This window comes from Vidua macroura, chromosome 2 (assembly GCF_024509145.1).
Source record: "Vidua macroura isolate BioBank_ID:100142 chromosome 2, ASM2450914v1, whole genome shotgun sequence".
NCBI classification, from domain to species: Eukaryota; Metazoa; Chordata; class Aves; order Passeriformes; family Viduidae; genus Vidua; species Vidua macroura.
In genome coordinates this window covers 4,490,897-4,509,592 of record NC_071572.1, presented here as the reverse complement: position 1 = coordinate 4,509,592, position 18,696 = coordinate 4,490,897, and the positions used below count along the sequence as shown (strand labels likewise).

At 41.1% G+C, this 18,696-nt stretch overlaps 1 protein-coding gene across 1 annotated transcript; it reads right to left on the bottom strand.

Annotated features, from left to right (window-relative positions):
- Window positions 1-215: 215 nt before the first annotated feature.
- LOC128803522 (interferon-induced GTP-binding protein Mx-like) lies at window positions 216-18,021 on the bottom strand. Its single transcript, XM_053970583.1, has 14 exons — window positions 17,781-18,021; window positions 14,712-15,022; window positions 13,021-13,213; window positions 12,030-12,167; window positions 10,563-10,717; window positions 9,284-9,422; window positions 8,607-8,805; window positions 7,800-7,878; window positions 6,758-6,880; window positions 5,873-6,014; window positions 4,602-4,760; window positions 4,020-4,096; window positions 2,530-2,769; window positions 216-735 (listed from the first exon to the last, which is right to left on the bottom strand). The coding sequence occupies exons 2-14, from the start codon at window positions 14,976-14,978 to the stop codon at window positions 502-504; spliced, it is 2,145 nt and encodes a 714-aa protein (XP_053826558.1). The 5' UTR covers window positions 14,979-15,022; window positions 17,781-18,021; the 3' UTR covers window positions 216-501.
- Window positions 18,022-18,696: the final 675 nt, after the last annotated feature.

The following is an 18,696-nucleotide window of genomic DNA, read 5'->3' as shown; positions in this document are numbered from 1 at the left end:
CCTGGGCTGAGACTTAGTGGTAACACTGCAGAGGTGTGATTTAGGTGACAGCAGGAAATAGAACAACCCCAGCAAGCCAAAAACACAAGGAAAGTGGGAGATCAGTGTCATGCATTAAGCTTCATTGAGGAAAGCTAGATAATTTGATTTCTACAGTGTGTGAATTATACAGCTTCCATCATTAAAAAGAGAAAAAAAAAACCCAACAAAACATATAATCCTCAGAGTGTTAGCTTTTTAATGATTATTCCAGTGGTTGAACAGAGTTCACAAAAGAAATGTTTAAAAATGGGATAATGTTTATTTAATCACAACTCCCTCAGTGGAGCTCTTTATGCAAAGGCAGCTGTTTGCATATGATTATGGAAAATAAAGAAAAACTGAACACTAGAAATTAGTATCAAAGGTCTGGGCTGACACTACATTTTTATGGGATTATACAAAATTCCTCAGTAATGCTAGAAGATGAAGAGAGAAAAAAACTTATGAAAAACAAAGAAATTACAACAAGCTGAATTCTCTCAGGTACTGGAGGGCTTTGGTGAGACGATCAGCTCTTTGGCTGAGGCAATTCCTGGTTTTAGCAGCTTCAGAGTCCTCGTCGAGGAGAAAGTTTAACTTCTCTTTATCTTGCAAAAGTTGCAGCATTGAGGTCTGCACCTTTTCTCCAAAGTCATGAAGGACAGAAGACAGGATGATCAGAGGTATCTGATTGGTGAGGCGTTTACTTGCTTCCTGTGAGATGGAAGAAGAAAAAGGCAAAATACTAAATTAGTAAAAAGAACTGAAAAATGAAGGGTCTATAGGTAATCTGTAAAAAAAGTGGTTCCAAGGTCTTAAAATGTTGGACTGAGTTATTGTTCAAGAAGGGAGTGATGCTATGAACTAAAAGTGTTTGCAAACAATGTCTTTTGTACCTGAAATCTAAAAATTGAGAATAAGCGGGATGTCAGCTGTTGCTTTTTTTCCCTCAGCAAACTAGACCCAAGGCAGACTTTCCTCTGCTCAGCTCTGTCAGCTGTCACTGGGACAAGTTATAGGAGGACATTCCTGACAAACAGAACTTGTGCCCAGTTTCTGGAGTCCAACCTGTCTTCATTGAATGCTAACAATATGTTTTGATGCAGGAAATCAGAGTGATTTTTCCTAAAGCTGGTAAATTCCTCTATTAGATTATTATTTAGATGGTGGTATTTAGATGGTATTTCTGATGTGGTTGTCCTTTTAAGCTTAAGACAGCTTTGGAGGAAGCTTTAGCCTTAAGGGGAAATGTCTTCAGCAGTAGTGAGACCAGACTGTGCCTACATTACATTAATTGATATCCTCACAAGATAATCTCCTGTCTGACCTGACCAACTGCCTGGTTCATTTATGGATGCAAACTGAAACAGATTGATCCAGAAGAGCTTGTGGGGCCCTTTCCCCATGGACATCCACAGGGTTTGGGGGCCCACCTGGTGCTTTAGGGCAACATGAGGTTCTAAACCTCTCCCAGCTCTGGGAAGTGGCTGCCTCCAGCCCTCCTGGTGCTGGGTGAGCACTTAGACCTAAGTGCCTGGCTGCAATTGAGAGATTCTGTCCTTCATTTTGTAGCACAACTTGAAAATGGCATTCACAGGTCCTATAGGGTGTAGGCAGCCATGGTCACTTAACTTCCATCTCATTCAAACTGTATTTGGCCTTGCATAAGTCAGTCCCACGGAGTTGTGGTGCCCTGGCATTTGGGGGTTTGTTGAAAATGGCTCTCAAGGCGTTTACAAAAATATTTAACTGCAGATCAAACATATAGCAGAGTGTGTAGCAAGGTGGGATGGACGTGCTTATGCACTTATGGCTTTGTTTCTTGTTCTATGACAACCAAGGGCTTTGTCTTCATCAGCCTGAGCAGCCTGACCATTTAATTGCAGGAATTTGTCACAAAGCCTGCTCTTGGAATTCAAAGTGAGCTGCTACCTACCTTCCTGAATTATTAATATCAAACTTGTTGCTTTCTGAGGGAGTTTTACAACAAAGCAAATCTTCAGAGACTTCACTTACAGGGTGCTATCTGCAGTACAGCAGATGCACTCTGATCTCTACAGACAGCTGATATATTTTAATGTAATGTTTTATTATTGTTCCTCCTGCTGTAGAAGTTTAGGATCTGACTGCAAGCCACTGACACCACTTTCTGCTGGCTGTAGGAATGTGCAGAGTGGCTTGAGGCTGACCTGAGCCAGACTGGGAGGTAGCTAACAAGTGCTTTAGGAGCCAGCTGTCACTTTGGCACCTTCAGGCTTTTCTAATCACCATATCCTGCATCCTGCTGATACAGCCCAGCTTTGCACTGACACTCTCATCACTGGTCAGAAGCTCCAAGTAGTTTGCAGAGAAGCTGAGCATCTACCTGAATGAGACACTGAGATACCCCCTGGCTATTCCCTGCACAGTGCTAGCGTGGCATTCGAGGCTGTATTGACTCCATCAAGATCTGGCTGAGGGGGATCTGCTGTGGCATTCAGGGGGCAGCAAATCTGCCTGTGAACTCACAGAGAAATAGGCACTGGTGTGAGAAACCATCTCCATGACAAGAGAGGACTCCTTTGGAGCAATCTGAGACTGCAGATCTTTCCCGGAGGACATGTTGAGAGCATTTTGTGCCTTAATAGTATTTAAGTCTTGAGTGTAAAGGTCATCCTGGCAGTACATGATTCTCTCCATTTTAAACTGTGCCCGGATATGTCTTTCAGCCTCCACTGCTTGTTTGTCTCTAATGTCTTCAATTTTCATCTAGAAAAGAAAGGAACAAGAAGTTCTGAGACATTTGCTCCCTTTGGGAAGGTGCCAGTGATTAGCAGCATCCCCAGGGAATGACAAGGTGGGCACAGGGTTCAACTGCCCTTGTGCAGCACTGTCTAATCCCAGAACATGGGAACATGGAGTAATGCTTTGGATTGTGGTCTCTCTCTTGTGAAAGAGCAGGAAAATATGGCAGTTTTGTCCCCTCCTTACACACAAGTGGGATCAGTCCAAATCTGGTGCTTGGAACCCCAAGGAAAATATCTGTAGTCAGCAAACAAACCCTGTCTAACCCCTCTCTGTCTGGTGCTTTTATTGCAGCCATCTGACTCTTTCTGGCCTTTTTGATACTTCCACCTAAAAGTGTGTGGGGGTGGCAAAGTTCCCTCAGTCATGCTCAAATTCCCTTAAAATGCTTTCCTAGCATCCCTAGGAAAACACCCCATACGTTTTCTCATGTCCAGTGTTTGCCAGAACTTCTTCCCTCTTCATTCCTCTCACTGTGTTACACCTAAAGACCCTGCCTGAACACCTCTGTGTTTGGATGAAATAATTTATTTGTTCACTGTCTGGTTGGCCTGGGAGCTCAGCAGGGTTTGACCATGCAAGTGAAATAGCAAAGCACCTATTTCACTCACATTTGCCTCTCAGTTTCCTTTTTCAGCAGTACCCTGTGAGTGGACTCTGTTTCCTGACTGTTAGCATTGCTTCTCATCTTTTCCTCAAGCTCTTTTCTTAGAAAAGGCCTTCAAGGACATCCACGCCACTGAACTCCACCCCAAAACTCCACCCAATGCCCAAACTGTGAACAGCCATCTTCTAGTTTTTTCATGGCTGGATGATTTTTGGTTTGTCTGCTCCTGCTCCCTTTCATCAAAGACGAGATTCCTGCACTGGCTAAAACCCAGGCTTGCTTTCAGAGAGAAGAAAACAGTTGAGCACTCTGAGAAATCATTGCAGGACTTAAATCTGAAATTAATGATAAACTCTTCAAGGTAGCCACACCAGGTTTTCTTTGCACTGTCAAGAATGTGAGCAGAATGAATAATGTGTATATTAGATCTTGTCAAAGTTGTGCAAAATGCACTTTCATTAGTGCCATTACAATCACGCCATCATTTTCAGGCTCTTTCTTACTTTCCTGCAAGAAATTCCACACTTGCATAAGGTACCACAATCATGGATGTATTTACAAATGCCATTCTGTCTTTTGAGAATCTCAGGTTATAGTAGTGCCTCACCTTGGCAGCTCTGTCTAGATTGTGAAAATTAGCAAAATTCCTTTTAGCGAGTTCCATAAATTTCTCTTCAACCAGTTCTAAGGGAAGAACAGAGAGACAAAATAAAGTCAGGTAAGTAAGTGAGGGTTTTAAGCTATTGTTAATATGAGACTTGGGAGACTACTCATTTTCTGTATTCATTCAGAAATAGCTGAGCTGCTGTACTGGTGCACTCTGCCTTTATGATGCATACAAACAAGTAGAAATTTAGATTTCCAGGTACAAGAGTGTGACCACTTAAATCAAGTACTTCTACTGTACTGTTTCCTTGTTGTGTTATTTATTATAGTTATTTTGTAGTTTTTTATAGTTATTTTCTATTTATTATAGTTATTTTCTAATTCCCTTCCAAGAGCCCATGGGAAAAGTATTAACAAACGCTGTTAGCATTTGTAATAGCAATCCCCAAGCTGAATCAGATTTACTTCCACACTCTGAAGGATCCTGAGAGCATCAGTGAGAGCATCAGCTTCTCCTGGAAAATAAACTTGTCAGGCCCAGCAGTGTCCCCCACACAAGAGCCTCCCATGGGCTGGGCCATACTCATCACGTTGTTCAGGATCTCAATTGCTGGCTCCTCCAGTTGTCTGATCTGCTCTTTTATAATGTCCTCAAAAGTCCTGTAGTTGCTGAAGCCTGGGAACTCCCGTCCACGGTACTGGTCTTCATATTTCCACACTTTACCAGGGATGGTTTTTTTAGCTGTAATGGTAAAATAACATTGCTTTGCTACTAAATCACTCAATGTACACGTTTCAGGATTAAGAAGGAAGTCTATTTCTCCTCTTTGAGTTGTTCTTGAGAGGAAAAACTACTGAGATGATTTTTTGTTACCACAGAACAGAGCTAACACGTTGTTGTTCTCTGAATGAGCCATCTCACACATTGCATCAAGCATCTGACTGACAGAAATTATGATGGGCTACAAAAATTCTAGTTCTTCTTGGTATTTTCACCCTCACAGAAGCAGCTGGCCATTACCAGTCTCTTCCAAGTTTAAAAAAATCCCTGAACAAAACAAATCTCCAAGCTCACTAAACACTTTTTCTGGGGAATCTACTGTTGACTAGTTATTTTATTTAAGATATCACAGTCAGTATTTCTTTGTTGATACTGTACAAATTTGCTAATTTTTTTTTTTTTGTATGAGGTATCACCTTAGCCCAGAGCTAAAGTGGAAAAAACCCCACCCATACTCTAAAATATTAATAGCAATAATAAAATAAAAACATTAAGAGTAACAATAAAAATTATGTAGATTGTTATTATTTATTATTATTCATTAGTGTTGCTGTTACTTAGAAGAACGGTTCAGAAAATCACCAACAAATTCTGTGCCAGTGTCTTGATTTTATTGCTGTGCTGGATGAAGAGAGACAAGCACTGACCTCTCTGTAATGACAGCATTTAACACAAACTGTGTCTGTGTCCCCAGGACACCAGAACGGATGGATGCTCCTGGCTTCTTGCTCTTAATTTTCTTGGAAAACATTTACTGAAGATGCTGGGTCTGGGTTTAAAAGCAGGGAGATGGGCTCTCAGGTCAGCTGCCAGGATGGGTTCACAGAATTGACAGAATCACAGAATCACTGGGTTGGAAGAGACCTTCAAGATCATCGAGTCCAACCCAGCCCCAACACCTCAACTCAACCCTGGCACCACATCCAGGCTTTTTAAAACACACCCAAGGATGGTGACTGCACCACCTCCCCAGGCAGCCATTCCAGAACTTTATCACCCTTTCTGTAAAAAACTTCTTCCTAATATCCAACCTGTATTTCTCTTGGTGCAGCTTGAGACTGTTCTGTGCTTACCCCTCGCAGCAGACTCCAGGAGAATCATGTTCCATGAGCGGAATTCCTTGCGGATCTTGGTGAACAGTCTGACCTCCTCCCCAAACAACTGCTCCTCTCCCCGTGTGCTCTGAGAGATGTCTTGGTTGAAGAGTTTGATCAACTGCAGTGAATCGAGCAACAAGCAGGCAATTTAGTGAAGTTTCATTTCTTCAGACTAATTTGTGGATGTTAAGCAAATCTGCAGTTGTTTGATATTAAAGCAGTGACATAGTTAATAAAAAACATCCCTTTCTTACATCTTTTGTGCTCTTAGCTCCTGGTTTGTCTGTTTTTTTTATTCTTTCCCCCCAAACTGTAACAGCTAGAGGAGAACAAACTTTATATTCTTTTGGTTTTGTCCCCTGTAGACTTTTAGAGCCATTTACTAAATTCTAATAGACCAGACTTGTATGAAGTCTGATAAGCTTCCATAAACACCTCTAAAACCTTCTGAAGGCTTATCAGGGAGTAACTCCATGAGATGAGGCACTTGGATGGACCTGCAAACCACATTTTGATATCAGGAATGCATTTGATCTTATGAGTCTAAACAATGGGAACCCTTCAAAGTGTTGAGCATACAGGAGTTTGTTTTCCCTTGCTGAGATGCATGATTTTGACCCAATCAACCAAGTAGTTTAGTTTTCATGTCCCATAATCACAGGAAAAAAATTTTAGAAGAGGCCATGAGCTCCTGTGGTCCATTATTTTTGCAGGTGTGGCTTGTCTGTGTTACCCTCACTGAAATGATGGATACCACAAATTTCCCAGTGGTCCATGCTAATGTTTTGATAATTTCAGGTGGTTTCTTTTTCTCCCACAGTTACCTCCTTGCTGTGCTCTGTGACCAATACTGATACTTACATCTGTGAGGAAAAACAGCTTCTCAGACTCTGTTTGGGGTGTGCCTCTATTGTACCTTTGCAGATCCTGCAATGTTTTGTGGAAGGTGTCACGAATTTGGCTCTCCAGTGCTGGCAAAGTTTTCTGGGGAGGAAACAGTGAAGAAGGACATTGAGATAGGTTGAACCTGTCTGGTTTTGGAAGGAAAACAAAATCCCTCTAAGAGTGATCTACACCTGCAGGGGATGTTTGCTGTTTTTACAAATCCAATAGCTTGCTGTCAGTGTCCCATGCGTGATAGTGGGATAACACGGAAAAGCAAATATGGCCTTTATTGAGGGAATTCAGGAGCCAGGATCTCCCTGAGGGATCAGGCTGGACCTCACTGAGATCTGGGCAGAAGAGCTGCAGTCTAGGGCAGAATTTCACCCACAGTAAGCCAAAAACAGTATCCTCACAGCTTGTGCCAGGAAAGTTGTGACTGCTCAATTCCTGATGGAACCTGGCTGTTTAGTTGCTTATTTTCAGTAAATTTACTTAATTTTTTTTTCTCCTTTGAGAAAAGATTGAATTTAGATGTTCCCTATATTTTATCATCTTCTCTTAAAGGAATAAGATATATTATGTGCAGATATACTTATACCAAATAAAAACCCCCAATAACCTTACCCAAGTATATTAATATAATAGAACATCTTGATGTTTTGAAGACATTTTCAGTGGAATAGAAATCACTATTTCAGTAAGCTGACAGCAGTAACTCGTCACCCAGGTGATCAACACTCATAAACAAAAAGAAATATCACGGCTGTCATTGAAAAGGCAGGAATTATGAGCCACAAATAGATGAAATAATTTGTTTATTGTTGATCTGCAGTTAAAAGGCAAATCTGAAGACAGAGCATGGGGCTTTTTACCTCTGCCTCTCAGTTCAGTTTGTTCTCTGATCACTGAGTTGAAGGATCATTAAGCACATAAAGACGAAATCCAAGGTTGAAGGGTTGAACTCGTTTTTACGTAGTAATTGATACAAACAGCTCAGCATGGGACTTCTGTTACTTACAATAATGTGTTTCACAAGCTCATCTGTGAGCTTCTCTGCCAGATGGGGGATAGTAGCCTTTCCTTCTTCCAAAAAAGCCCTGTGAAAAAAGAGGAAAAGGTGGCTTTGGTTAGCCAGGCTGTGCAGGGCAAGGAGGCAGCAATGATGCTCTGCTCCATTTTCCCCAATTCAGTTACACAATTTGGGTAAAGAAAGGGTCTCTGGGCCGTGCTGGTGCAGATGTGGCAACAGCCCAGGACTCTCTGGGTTTATTTGAGAGTTGTTTGACAGCTACTGACTGAGCAAAGGGAAACAGAGAAAAATCTGAAAAAAGCAAATTCTAACAGCAGATGAATGTGCTGTTCTATTATTTCTTCATGTGTGAAGTTCACAACCCTTGTCAGCTGCCATTCTCTGTATTATGATTGATTTGCTGCTGAGTCATCTGGGCAGCCTGTGTCCTCAGCACAGCCTTTCTCATGCTGTTCCTCCATGTTTTACAGTGAACAGAAATACTTCAGTGCCTGATTGAAGTGCTCAGATGCTTTAACTCGAATTCTTTGGGACTATTCGGAACTTCTGAAGTTCACAGCACTCCCCCCATGTGTTTTGCATCCAAAAAAACCCCAAAAAAACATTTAAAAAAATGTATTCAGCATGTAGAAATCTTCTGGGTTACTGAAACACAACCCTATATGGGCAATGAGAAATATTGAGTATAAGTAATACCTGTTTGTGACCCCTAAGTAGTTAAATCTCAGCAAATCAACAGGAAGCTTTGACGTGACTTTAACATGTTTTTGATGAGAATTTTTCTGTGAGGAGTACCTGAAATGTTTGTGATTCTCAAAGAAGATTCTCTCCTGTTGGATTGAAGCAGCCAAGGTCAGTTTGTTGTGGATGTCCTGCTGCCCACGGCACTTCACAATGATGTAGCCTTTTTTGAGGGGGACTACCCTGTTTCGCAGTATTTTAACAATAGCCTCTTCAGTTCCCCTGTCTATGAGGTCGGGTTTTGTGAGTATTCCTGTGAAGTTAAAAGAGAAAGTTAACAACCAAGCAGGAACACTCTGTACCATGTTTTATAAAGAAATTTTTTTTGGTATTCTCTCTCCTAGAAAGTTCTCCGCTCCCAGGCTGTAAAACTCACTCTGCAGTTCCTCCCACCATGCTTTTTGCATTGCAAACCTTTCTTTAAAGGTTTTTTTTTTTAAAGCAAAGCTTTTTTACCAATAACTTCAGATCAACTACTATTAACTGAGATTTTCAGCTTCCAGTTATTCACAACAGGAGTGCCAGCAAGACAACAAACTAAGGGATTCTTGGAGCTACTCAAGAATTGTGACTAGAAATACTTGCAAATATATTCTTTAGGCTGTTTTCTGGAGTTTTTTCTCTCTTCTTCTTGCAGCTAATTTCACAGAACACAGAACATCAGACCTCATGGCAGGGATAAAAAAATATTTGACCTCCTTTTCAGCTCATAGATTAAAAAATTATCTCACCTATTGTCCTTTCTCCAGTAGGGTCCACCTCTTGAGCCATTTTCAATGCTTCTGTTGTTGCAATATCCACGTTACATGGCACCACTACCAAATTGACTGTCTCTTTGCAGCCAATAATTCTTTTAAGTAGTATTTTGATCTGCAATTCAATACAACAGTGAGGAGGTTCAGCGAAATCAGACACTTGCTTGTAAGATGTAACAATTTCTAGCAGTATGAGCCACTGCCTGATGACATTAAATGCCATTAAATGTGCTGAGGATAGTCTTACATGCTAGAGGATGGCATGGAAAGGGACCAGCAGAAGAATGCAGCCTTTTTCCTTATGTCAGGATTAATCCAAACATCTGGCATGAATGAGACCAGACTAATGTTGTTAAGCCTGTCTTGACAGCTACGTGGAGTTTAACCTCTTGTGCATATATAATCTTTCATTATAGAAATATTAAAGGTATTTGATATCTAACACATGTAAGAAAAGCAGGTTCTGATGTGTAGGTATACACTTATGGAAAGAAAGCAAGCTCGATTTTGCTGATAAATCTCAAATTTGTATCTCTGAAAGGTGCACAAATGTCTTTGGCTTGTTTTTCAGTGGAATATTTGTAGGAAAATTTTAAAAAGCACCAAAACTGAAGATGAACATGACATTTAGTTTCAATGCCAAACAAAATGAGTTCCTCATAATTTGTGTTGTTTTGTAGAAGCTTCACAGAGCACTATTGTGCTTATTGCACAGTGAATCAATTATTTTTTTTTCCCTGGATTTTGGTAAAAATGCCTCTCTTTTATACTTTCCACCCATCTCAGTTTCTGACAGGTTGCAGTGCTACAGACTCCATCTCTGGAGCACGCAGACAGCTGGGAACAATGGAAATGTTTGGATTTTATCACATCTGCTGCGTTCTTCTCAATACAAGAGAAAGATTGTTATCTAACTGTAGAATCAAATTACTCTCCTCCCAGAAAGTAAAGCCCAGACAATCTAACCTTGTCTCATTTCTATTTGCTATATCTAGTTTAGTTTGGGCTCCTCTTATTCCAAGTTGCTATTTAAAGGTATTTTAGGGGAAACAACGCACCCAGCTCCTGCACATCACCCTCACAGCCGGCCTTATCCTACCAGAGTTTTATTTGCATTTCCCAGCATTTCTTCCTAAAGCAGATAGAGGAAGAGCAGAGATGCCCTCCACTTACTCTGTTTACTTCACAGAAAGTCTGCTGGGAGCCCTGAGGGGATGAGAGCTTGGGACAGGTTGGCACATGAGGCTGAGTTTACCTGGTCCCCGATGTCTTTTGGCTGGTCCCCCACGGCCACTCTGGCAATTCCAGGAAGATCAATTAATGTCAGATCTGGAACATCAGGGGACTGAACTTCCAGGGAAATTAATTTCCCGCTAATGGCACCTCTAGGACCAGCCACAATATCCTGGGCTGTGAAAAGAACAAGGCAATGGATACAAGCTTCAAATGATGCATCAAACCAAAGCTGAACACAATGACTTCGAAATGTACCAACTACCACCTAAGGTTCTTTCAGGCTTGGCATTTTCTTTCAGATCCAGCCACACAATTAAATCAATTTATGCAAAAATCTAAGAAATTATCATGCAGAACAAGTTGATGTGAAGTCCTGTTGGAATATGAGCTGTAATATTTTACAGAGCATATATTTATGCACTCTCATGTATGCAGACAAAATACATATAAATAAACCACAATGAAAGGGATCAGGTAAAACACTGGTCAGTTGTAGAAATGCTTCCTCAACAACAAGAGACTTTGTAAGCATTAATTAATCCTTGGATGCCGTGAAAGAAATATAGATGTTGCTCTATATTCTTCACATTTTGATAGGGAAATTGAGAGTAAATTGTCCCAGATGCTACATGGCAATAATGCTTGAACTGTGAACACAGGGAAGCAAGGAAACCCCAGTCATTTTCATCAGAGATTTTCAGCTCTGATGAAATTTAATTACCTTAATTCATACCAATTGCCTGGCCAGTTTTGAGAATATCCAAATAATGTGTTGAAAAGCTAATTTAAAAAAATATAAATAATAACAATTTGCAGAGCTGTGCTAGTCAAGAAAGTAAGGACAATCCAAATTTCACATTTAGGGCAAGCGCTTATTGCCCTTTGCGTAAGAACACAGATTTCTTACCCAGCCTGAAATGCTGTAACAGTAAAGCTGAGACATGTGAAGGGCAGTGACTGAGCCCGTGGTCACAGTACCTGCCAGAAGCTCTCTGTTCTCCACTCTGCCTTCTTGCAATTTCCTCCAAAATAACAAAATTTCCAGCCAGAGATACCTCAGGCACTCTCTGGGCTTTTGAACTCATGTCAGTAACCATTTAGGTTCCATGTTTACAATTTGACAGACAACCACCCCAAACCAGGAAAACAGGAAACCACCATGCACGTAAGGACACAGCCTGAGCCTTTATCATGGATCAGGATAAAAGGATCATGGATCTAGTGGGTGGCATCCCTGCCTGAGGTGTTGGAACTTGAAGACCTTTACAGTCCCTTCCAATCTAGGCCATTCTGGGATCATCATCATAAATCATCTTCACCACAGAAGAACTGGCACAGCTCCCTTGAGAGAACTGAGTTTTGTTTTTTCTTGACCCAGCTTCTTCTGCTCTGATTCCAGCTCTTGGTGTTTCTCCACAATCACTGTGGATGCTGTTCAGTCTAAGAGGAACATTCAGAGGAGACGGAGCCAGCCAAATCCACTCACCTTGCCTTATTGCTCTGTCCACCTCAGAGGCGTCCTGGAGCTCCAGGGTTACATTTCGGTAGGAGATCTTCCCTTGCCAGGCCTGCCCTTCAGGCAACCTCTTCAGTTTAAGTTCCAAGGGACACCGAGTGACAATACCTGCAGCAGTTCCAAAGGCAGAGGTTGTGCATGAAACATGGCTGTGAGGTGTGTGGTGTACACAGGGTTGCCTGTGTCACACCAAAATATTTCACACAAAAATGTTTCACCCAAAAACGTGGAAATGTTCCAATAGACGCTGCCAGAGGGGACTTGTCCAACTTCCTGCTCAGAGCAGGATAGTCACCAGTGCTAGATGAGGTCAAACATGGCTCTTCCCAGACATGTCTGGCCCTGAAAACCTCCACAGATGGAGTTTTGCTCCTCTCTGGATTATCTGTTTCAGTGCTGCAACTAAATCCTATGAAAAACCTATCCACAACTCCAGCCTGGAAGACTAGATTATATTGTAAACTCACATGGAACTTGCAGAAATTATGTGTGCAAAAATGCACACACAGAGCTGGAAAGTGGATTTTCTTGAGCTCTAAAGTATTTCAACAATCATCTCTGACTTAAATAATGCTTTAAGTAAAGATCTTTGTACACTTTTTACGCATAATAATAATAAAAGATATCTGTAAGAAAATGTAGTTTAAAAAACCCAAGACAATCCCAAAAGCAAATTTAAAAACTGGTTTTCCATGTGAAATTAATACTCTGCTGCACTGCTGCTTTCTGAGAAATGCACAGAGTCAGCTGGGGTAATCACACTACACTTCTTACTCCTGGTCTCTTGAGCATGTGGAACATGTACCTTAGATTTACCTTGTGGTGCCTCACTCACACCTCCATTTCTCAGTCATGGAGTTATCCAATTCTACACCAAACAAAAAAAAAAAGAAAAAAAAAAAAAAAAAACAAAAACCCTTCCACCTCATCAAAGAGAAAACGTGAGAAAGTGAATTCTTACCATTGCCTCTGGGGAGAGCAACACCAGACAGGGCTTCGAGGACAGAACTTTTCCCGGAGCTCTGGTCTCCAATCACCGCAATCGCAGGCAAGGACAGGTCCTTTTCTATTCCAAGAGCTCTCAGGCTGTCAACAAGATCAATGCAGGGTCGGATCTTCTCCTCATATTTGTTGTACAAGGTGTGTTCTGCAGCCTGTTAAGAGTTAAACTTACAATGAATTTTCCATAGTCAAAAAGAAAAACAAAAAAAAAACAACACATTTTCTGTTCGTCGATCTTTAGTAAAAGTTATTTACTGGCATCAAGCTGTACTTTATATCACTGTGCATCCTTGCATCTCCATGTAATAAACAGGTGTCTGTAAATATGAAAGAAACAGTTGAGGTTGGCTCGCAGACCATCCTTAGTAAAAATAACAAATTTTGGAAGCCATCCTGAAAAGATAAAGAACACATTACTACGTTTGCTTTGTTAATTTTTTTAATAACAGTTTCTTAAATTACAGACATTTTTTTTCCACTCATCCACAGATGTACTGAAACATGTGTATGCAAATGAAGACTGATCCCAGAAATCACTGAATTTGGTAAAAAATAGCTTATTCGATCTTTGTTTTGGAATTTGAAGATTTAGTTTGTATACAAGCACCAAAAGAGTTCTGCTGTAACATTCTTAACAGGTGGCTGAAATCTTTTAGATCATCATGGCTCTTTCTTCTTTGCCTCATTTTAGGCTCACATAAGGCATGAATATGAGTGAGTTGTTTTAAATGACTGATTATTGTCATTTCTGTGTTTGACACAGGTCCAGATATTAACACAGCCTCTTCATTTATGTGAAAACAAAACAATTTCCAGTCTTTGGCAAAACTGGTCCATCTGCTGTTAAATATGCTCAGCTAAAGTATATAAAGATCAGCTTGGTCTCTTCTCCCTGTTCCTCTCTCAATGTTCCAGTCTGACTGCTGCAGTTAGAGATGCAATTTTGGGAACACCAATCTGTTTCAGACATATTGGGCCAGGCATATTCAAACCTGATTTTTTGAAACAAAAAATAGAAGTTTCTCTCCATCACTTTTATCCAAGAAAAATACCTCCAGAAGTATGTTTATGGATCAGATGCACTCAGACAAAGCAGATTTTTTGGTTCAAGATGAGGAAGGCAGCACATATTATTGGAGGCAGGCATTTTAAACTCTTTTTAGTAACCCCTGCTCACTCTCTTCACTACAATGTTTAATAGCTAGTAAATTCTCAAAAAACTTCAATAACTGTGTCGCAGACTTAGAACCAACCCGTGTTCAGTGTTAAATATCCAAACAGGTTATTATAAACCTTTCTGTGCATTTCTGTTAAGGGTTGAAGAGCCTCAAGAAAAAAAAAAAAAACCTCAGCTTTTATGATTTCTGTTCAACATTTGTTGCAAGGATTGAAACAGACACATGTCACACATTAAATTGGCTTTTAGGCTGCAGCCATCTCTTTTTTTAGACCTGCATTATTAATGTCTGCATATTAATTGCAGGTACCTCTCTTGCTACTTACATGAATAATTGCTAGGCCTCATCCCAAAAGTTATCCTTAGACCTAACAAGTGCAGATTGCCCAAAGAGACAAAGGAATTAATTTTGGGGCACAAAGTGAAACAACAGATTAAGAGTGGGGAGGATCTGTGCCCTCCCCTTGCCTTACCTTGTCCTCTTCTCCGAAAAACTCTTTTTCCAAGTCCTGGTCATAGTTAGGTTTACTCTCAAACAGCTTCTCTGATAGCTCAGGATCTTCTTCTGGTTCCTCTGGTGGGAGAGGAATTTTAGCAGCTTCTGGAAATGGTTTTACAAAAGAAAATACAAACCCCTCTTTCTTTAGGGTATTGTTGGTTCTTTCAGAAAGTTGTTTGAATGCTGCTTTCTTTTTATCCATGGTCTGCTGATTTACTGGGCTTGAACGTATGCTGTCCATAGTGCCTCACTAAATATTGGTCCAACCACTCTGAGGTGCAGCTTCTGAAACCAAACAGGAGGAAGTGAGTGACTCCACCTAAGAGAGAAAATCGAACACCTCTATTTCCTGATCCAAACCCTTGGTAGGTACCAAGTGCACCAGCTCTTTTCAAATCACTAAGATTGCTCTCCAGAGGATAGACTTGAAACACTTCTCCCTACCTCGTTTATGCTTTTATTTTTTATATTTTAAAAAAAATGCCACAGGAAAAAACAGTATTTTTTTTGGGGGGGAAAAAAAAAGTTACATCAATTTTTGCAAAAAGCCAATTCTCCTAGATGAAAAATTTTGCTGAAGGGTGTTTGGAGAAGCTCAGTCAGTATTAGGGCAGGATTGGAGGGAACATGAATCCTTAACTTCCTGGGGTCAGAAGTGCAGGGCTGTGTAAACATAGTCTGCTCAGTGCCCATCTCACCTCTTCTGTGGAAGAAATACTTGTCAGGGGCAAGTCTGACACCTGTTTTCTAAACTCTGCATCTTGGTCCCCTCCTCTATAGTTTAAAACCCTCTGCCAAAAGCAGACTTTTCTTCACATGATGTTAGAGAAGGGAGGACTAGGAAGCTTTTTATTTCCTTGTTCAGCATTTCCTTAAAGAAAAATTTTGTTTTCTATGAGTGACTGAGGAAATTAGTGGCATTTGATGTGACATTATCCAGGGAAGGCAATTTCCAGAGAAAGTGATTTAAGGAAAAAAAACCCAAGACTCAAACACTTCAGAAAACATATTGGGAGAACCACATCTTTGCTTGAAATAACTTCCTGTTCTGTTAATTTTTTTTTTTTGGTTGAATTAAGTTTACAGGCTTTCTAATTTAAACAGATGCCAAAATAGGATGATCAGATACAATGTAGGTTAGACTTTCAATGTGTAAAACAAGTTTAGAAAAAAAAAAACATTGTAGCAGAGCAGTTGACAGAAGGTTGTGTGCCAGGCATGAGAAACTGGATGCAGTGACTGTGTGGACATTTGTAATTAGGTTTATTGCTAGTACAGTATGTAAATATTGCCAGTTCAATATCAAAACAACAACTTTATCATCTACTACAATGGATAATAATCAGGTCATGGTCCTTCTGCTGAGTCACAAGTGAGATCCCCTTGCTTCCAAAACTTCTCAGAGCAGTTTAGGTGCAAGCTGCTCCACTTTAGCTCCAGATTTATTCAGCAGTCCGTGTCTAAAGGGTTACAATAGGAGCAGGTTCAGGTGGAAATGTACAGATTTCCAGTCTTTGGCCTTGCAGAATTCACCATTGCAAAGCAACAAAGCACCTCTGGAGCTACTTTAGGATTTTATGTTTGTATTTAGGTGGACCTTGGGTATTTTAACACCTGTCCAAAAGCACTGGAACTGGAGGTACCTTGTGGGCATCTCTAGTGGGGGTGGGGAGAGAAGGGGATGGGGAGGGGGGAAAATCAAGCCAGAAACTTCCTGCAGCTTCGTGACACCAGTTTGCCCTGTTGGTCCAGCCTCCAGCAGCATTTTATATTCTTTTTGTGGCCAATCTACAACAAAGTAAATCGCAAACATCTCAGTCCCTGATCTCTGGAATGAATTAATTATGCAAACATCCAGACATCCTGCAATACCCACCTGGTGTGTTTACTCAGGACAAACCCCATGGCCATCACAGAGGTGGAAGGGACGTGGGCAAGGCTAAGGATGCATGGGGAAAACCGAGTCTCTTTAGTCACCCTTTACAAACATCGAGATGGGGTGCAGACCACAGCGTGCAGACCCAGCACAAAGATACCTGCAGTCAGCACCAGGATAAACACCCGTGTGCATTTCTGAGGCTACACCGCTGCTCTCCCCTGAAAGGGTGGGTGGGCTCTGTAACCACACGGGCATAGTGATTTCTTTGTGTACTGAGCCGCGACAACATCGGATGGAAGAAAGGAGGAGAGGAAAACAAAAAAGCTGCAATTGTAAAGAGCCCTTCTCCAATGGGCCAGAAGCCACATGTGAAACATGACACCTACATGACGCGATGATACTGAAAGTCTGCCAAAAATTTCCTCTCACCAGAGCTGGCCCTGCTTCCTTTGTCGGGATAATACCGATTTCCTTGAGCTTTACCTTTAGAATTTTCCTGTCTATGTGAGGGAAACCTCTCCCAGAACAACATGAAGCACTCTGCTGCACACCCATATCTGCACAAATACCAACCTGCCGATGGTTCTGAAGAGAAGTTCCTTTGTTTTTTCTGTTTTTTTCTTTGGCTATGCATCTGTAGAAGATGAAAATCCCCTTCTAAAAAAAGTCCCCTCTCAAACTCAAGGTGCAGAGCTGCAGTGCTGAATCCGCACAGCTCCTGCATTTATTCATTCTCTGTCCAGCCAGAGGAACACATGGATTTCTGGCTGACACATCCTGTGACCTCAGGATATTTGGGTAAACCTCACAGTTTCTGTGTTCTATGTTTGTTAACTCCAGCTGTCTTCTCAGAAAGGAAATGAAGCAATGCAAAGCTTATGATCCTACTCATAAATAGTGCTGGATAGATCATCTTGCTGAATAATGGCTTAAAAAAATTAAATGCCATCTCTCAGTTTCCTCCCTTTTAAAGAGGAAATAATACTAACATATTTTCTTTTTTTATTTTTTTCCACCCCAGAAAGCAAAAAATCCTGCTTCTGGCAGCCCTGTTTAATCACACTAACTCTAGACACTTTATGCAGCCTTGTCACCTTAAAAGGAATGAAGATAAAAGCAAAAATTTGCATTACTCTTTTTAGACGAAGGAAGAGAGAAACTTACCCTTGTAAGTGTCCTGTAGAAAGGAGAAGCAGTGACTTTCCGAAACTTCTTCAGATGCTTTTTTATTTACAGGCTCCACCTTCTCATTATGACAAGAAGGACCAGAAATGAAACTAATTCTCACAGGAGAAATATTTGGCTTTTGTGGAAATGACCAGGCTCTTTCAAAAGACAGAGCTGCCACGAGTGGGCACCACTTACTTACTTTGCACCTGGCTCAATTAAGGACATGGATATCCTAACACATGAATTGTGTCCACAGAGAAGGGGGGACCTCACAGCCAGAAGTTCAGAGAGCCAGAGAATCCTAGAATGGTTTGGGTTGGAAGAACATAAAGATGATCTTGTTCCACCCCTCTGCCATGGGCAGGGACACTTTCCACTGTTCCAGGCTGTTCCAAGCCCTGTTCAACCTGGCCTTGGACACTTCCAGGGATCCAGGGGCAGCCACAGTTGCTCCGGGCAACCTCTGCCAGTGCCTCCCCCCCCCTCACAGGGGAGAATTTCTTCCTAATATCCAATCTAAACCTACTTTCTTTCAATTTAAAGCCATTCCCCCTTGTCCTTTTACTACCTGCCCTTGTAAAAATCTCAGTCCTCTCCTCACTGAAGACTCTCAGAAGAGTAGCCACACCTCTGTACAGCAGTTCAGCATTCAGCAGATGATATCCAGGTGAAGCTAAGCTTAATTACTGCTGAACTTTTAGTGAATTGTGAATTATTAATTAATCACTGTGTAGCCTTAGGATATTTAGCACTAATGCAGCAAATGCATTTATCAAAGGCAATTCTGAATCTGTTACAGCTGTCACCTCAAAACACAATTCTTGACTTGACAAAACTGTCTCCATGAAAGGCCTTGGAGGGGCTCTGTCAGGCAAATGTGAAATCCCTACTATTGAGGAGACAGCTTTGT

Bases quoted from the DNA above. Each gene is read 5' to 3' on its own strand.
- LOC128803522 (XM_053970583.1), bottom strand. From the start codon at position 14,978: ATGGACAGCATACGTTCAAGCCCAGTAAATCAGCAGACCATGGATAAA. The intron at 4,097-4,601 runs GTATGGCCCAGC...TTCTTCCCTTAG, and splicing joins GATCCTGAACAACGTGATGA to AACTGGTTGAAGAGAAATTT. The intron at 2,770-4,019 runs GTGAGGCACTAC...TTTCTTTTCTAG, and splicing joins ATCTAGACAGAGCTGCCAAG to ATGAAAATTGAAGACATTAG.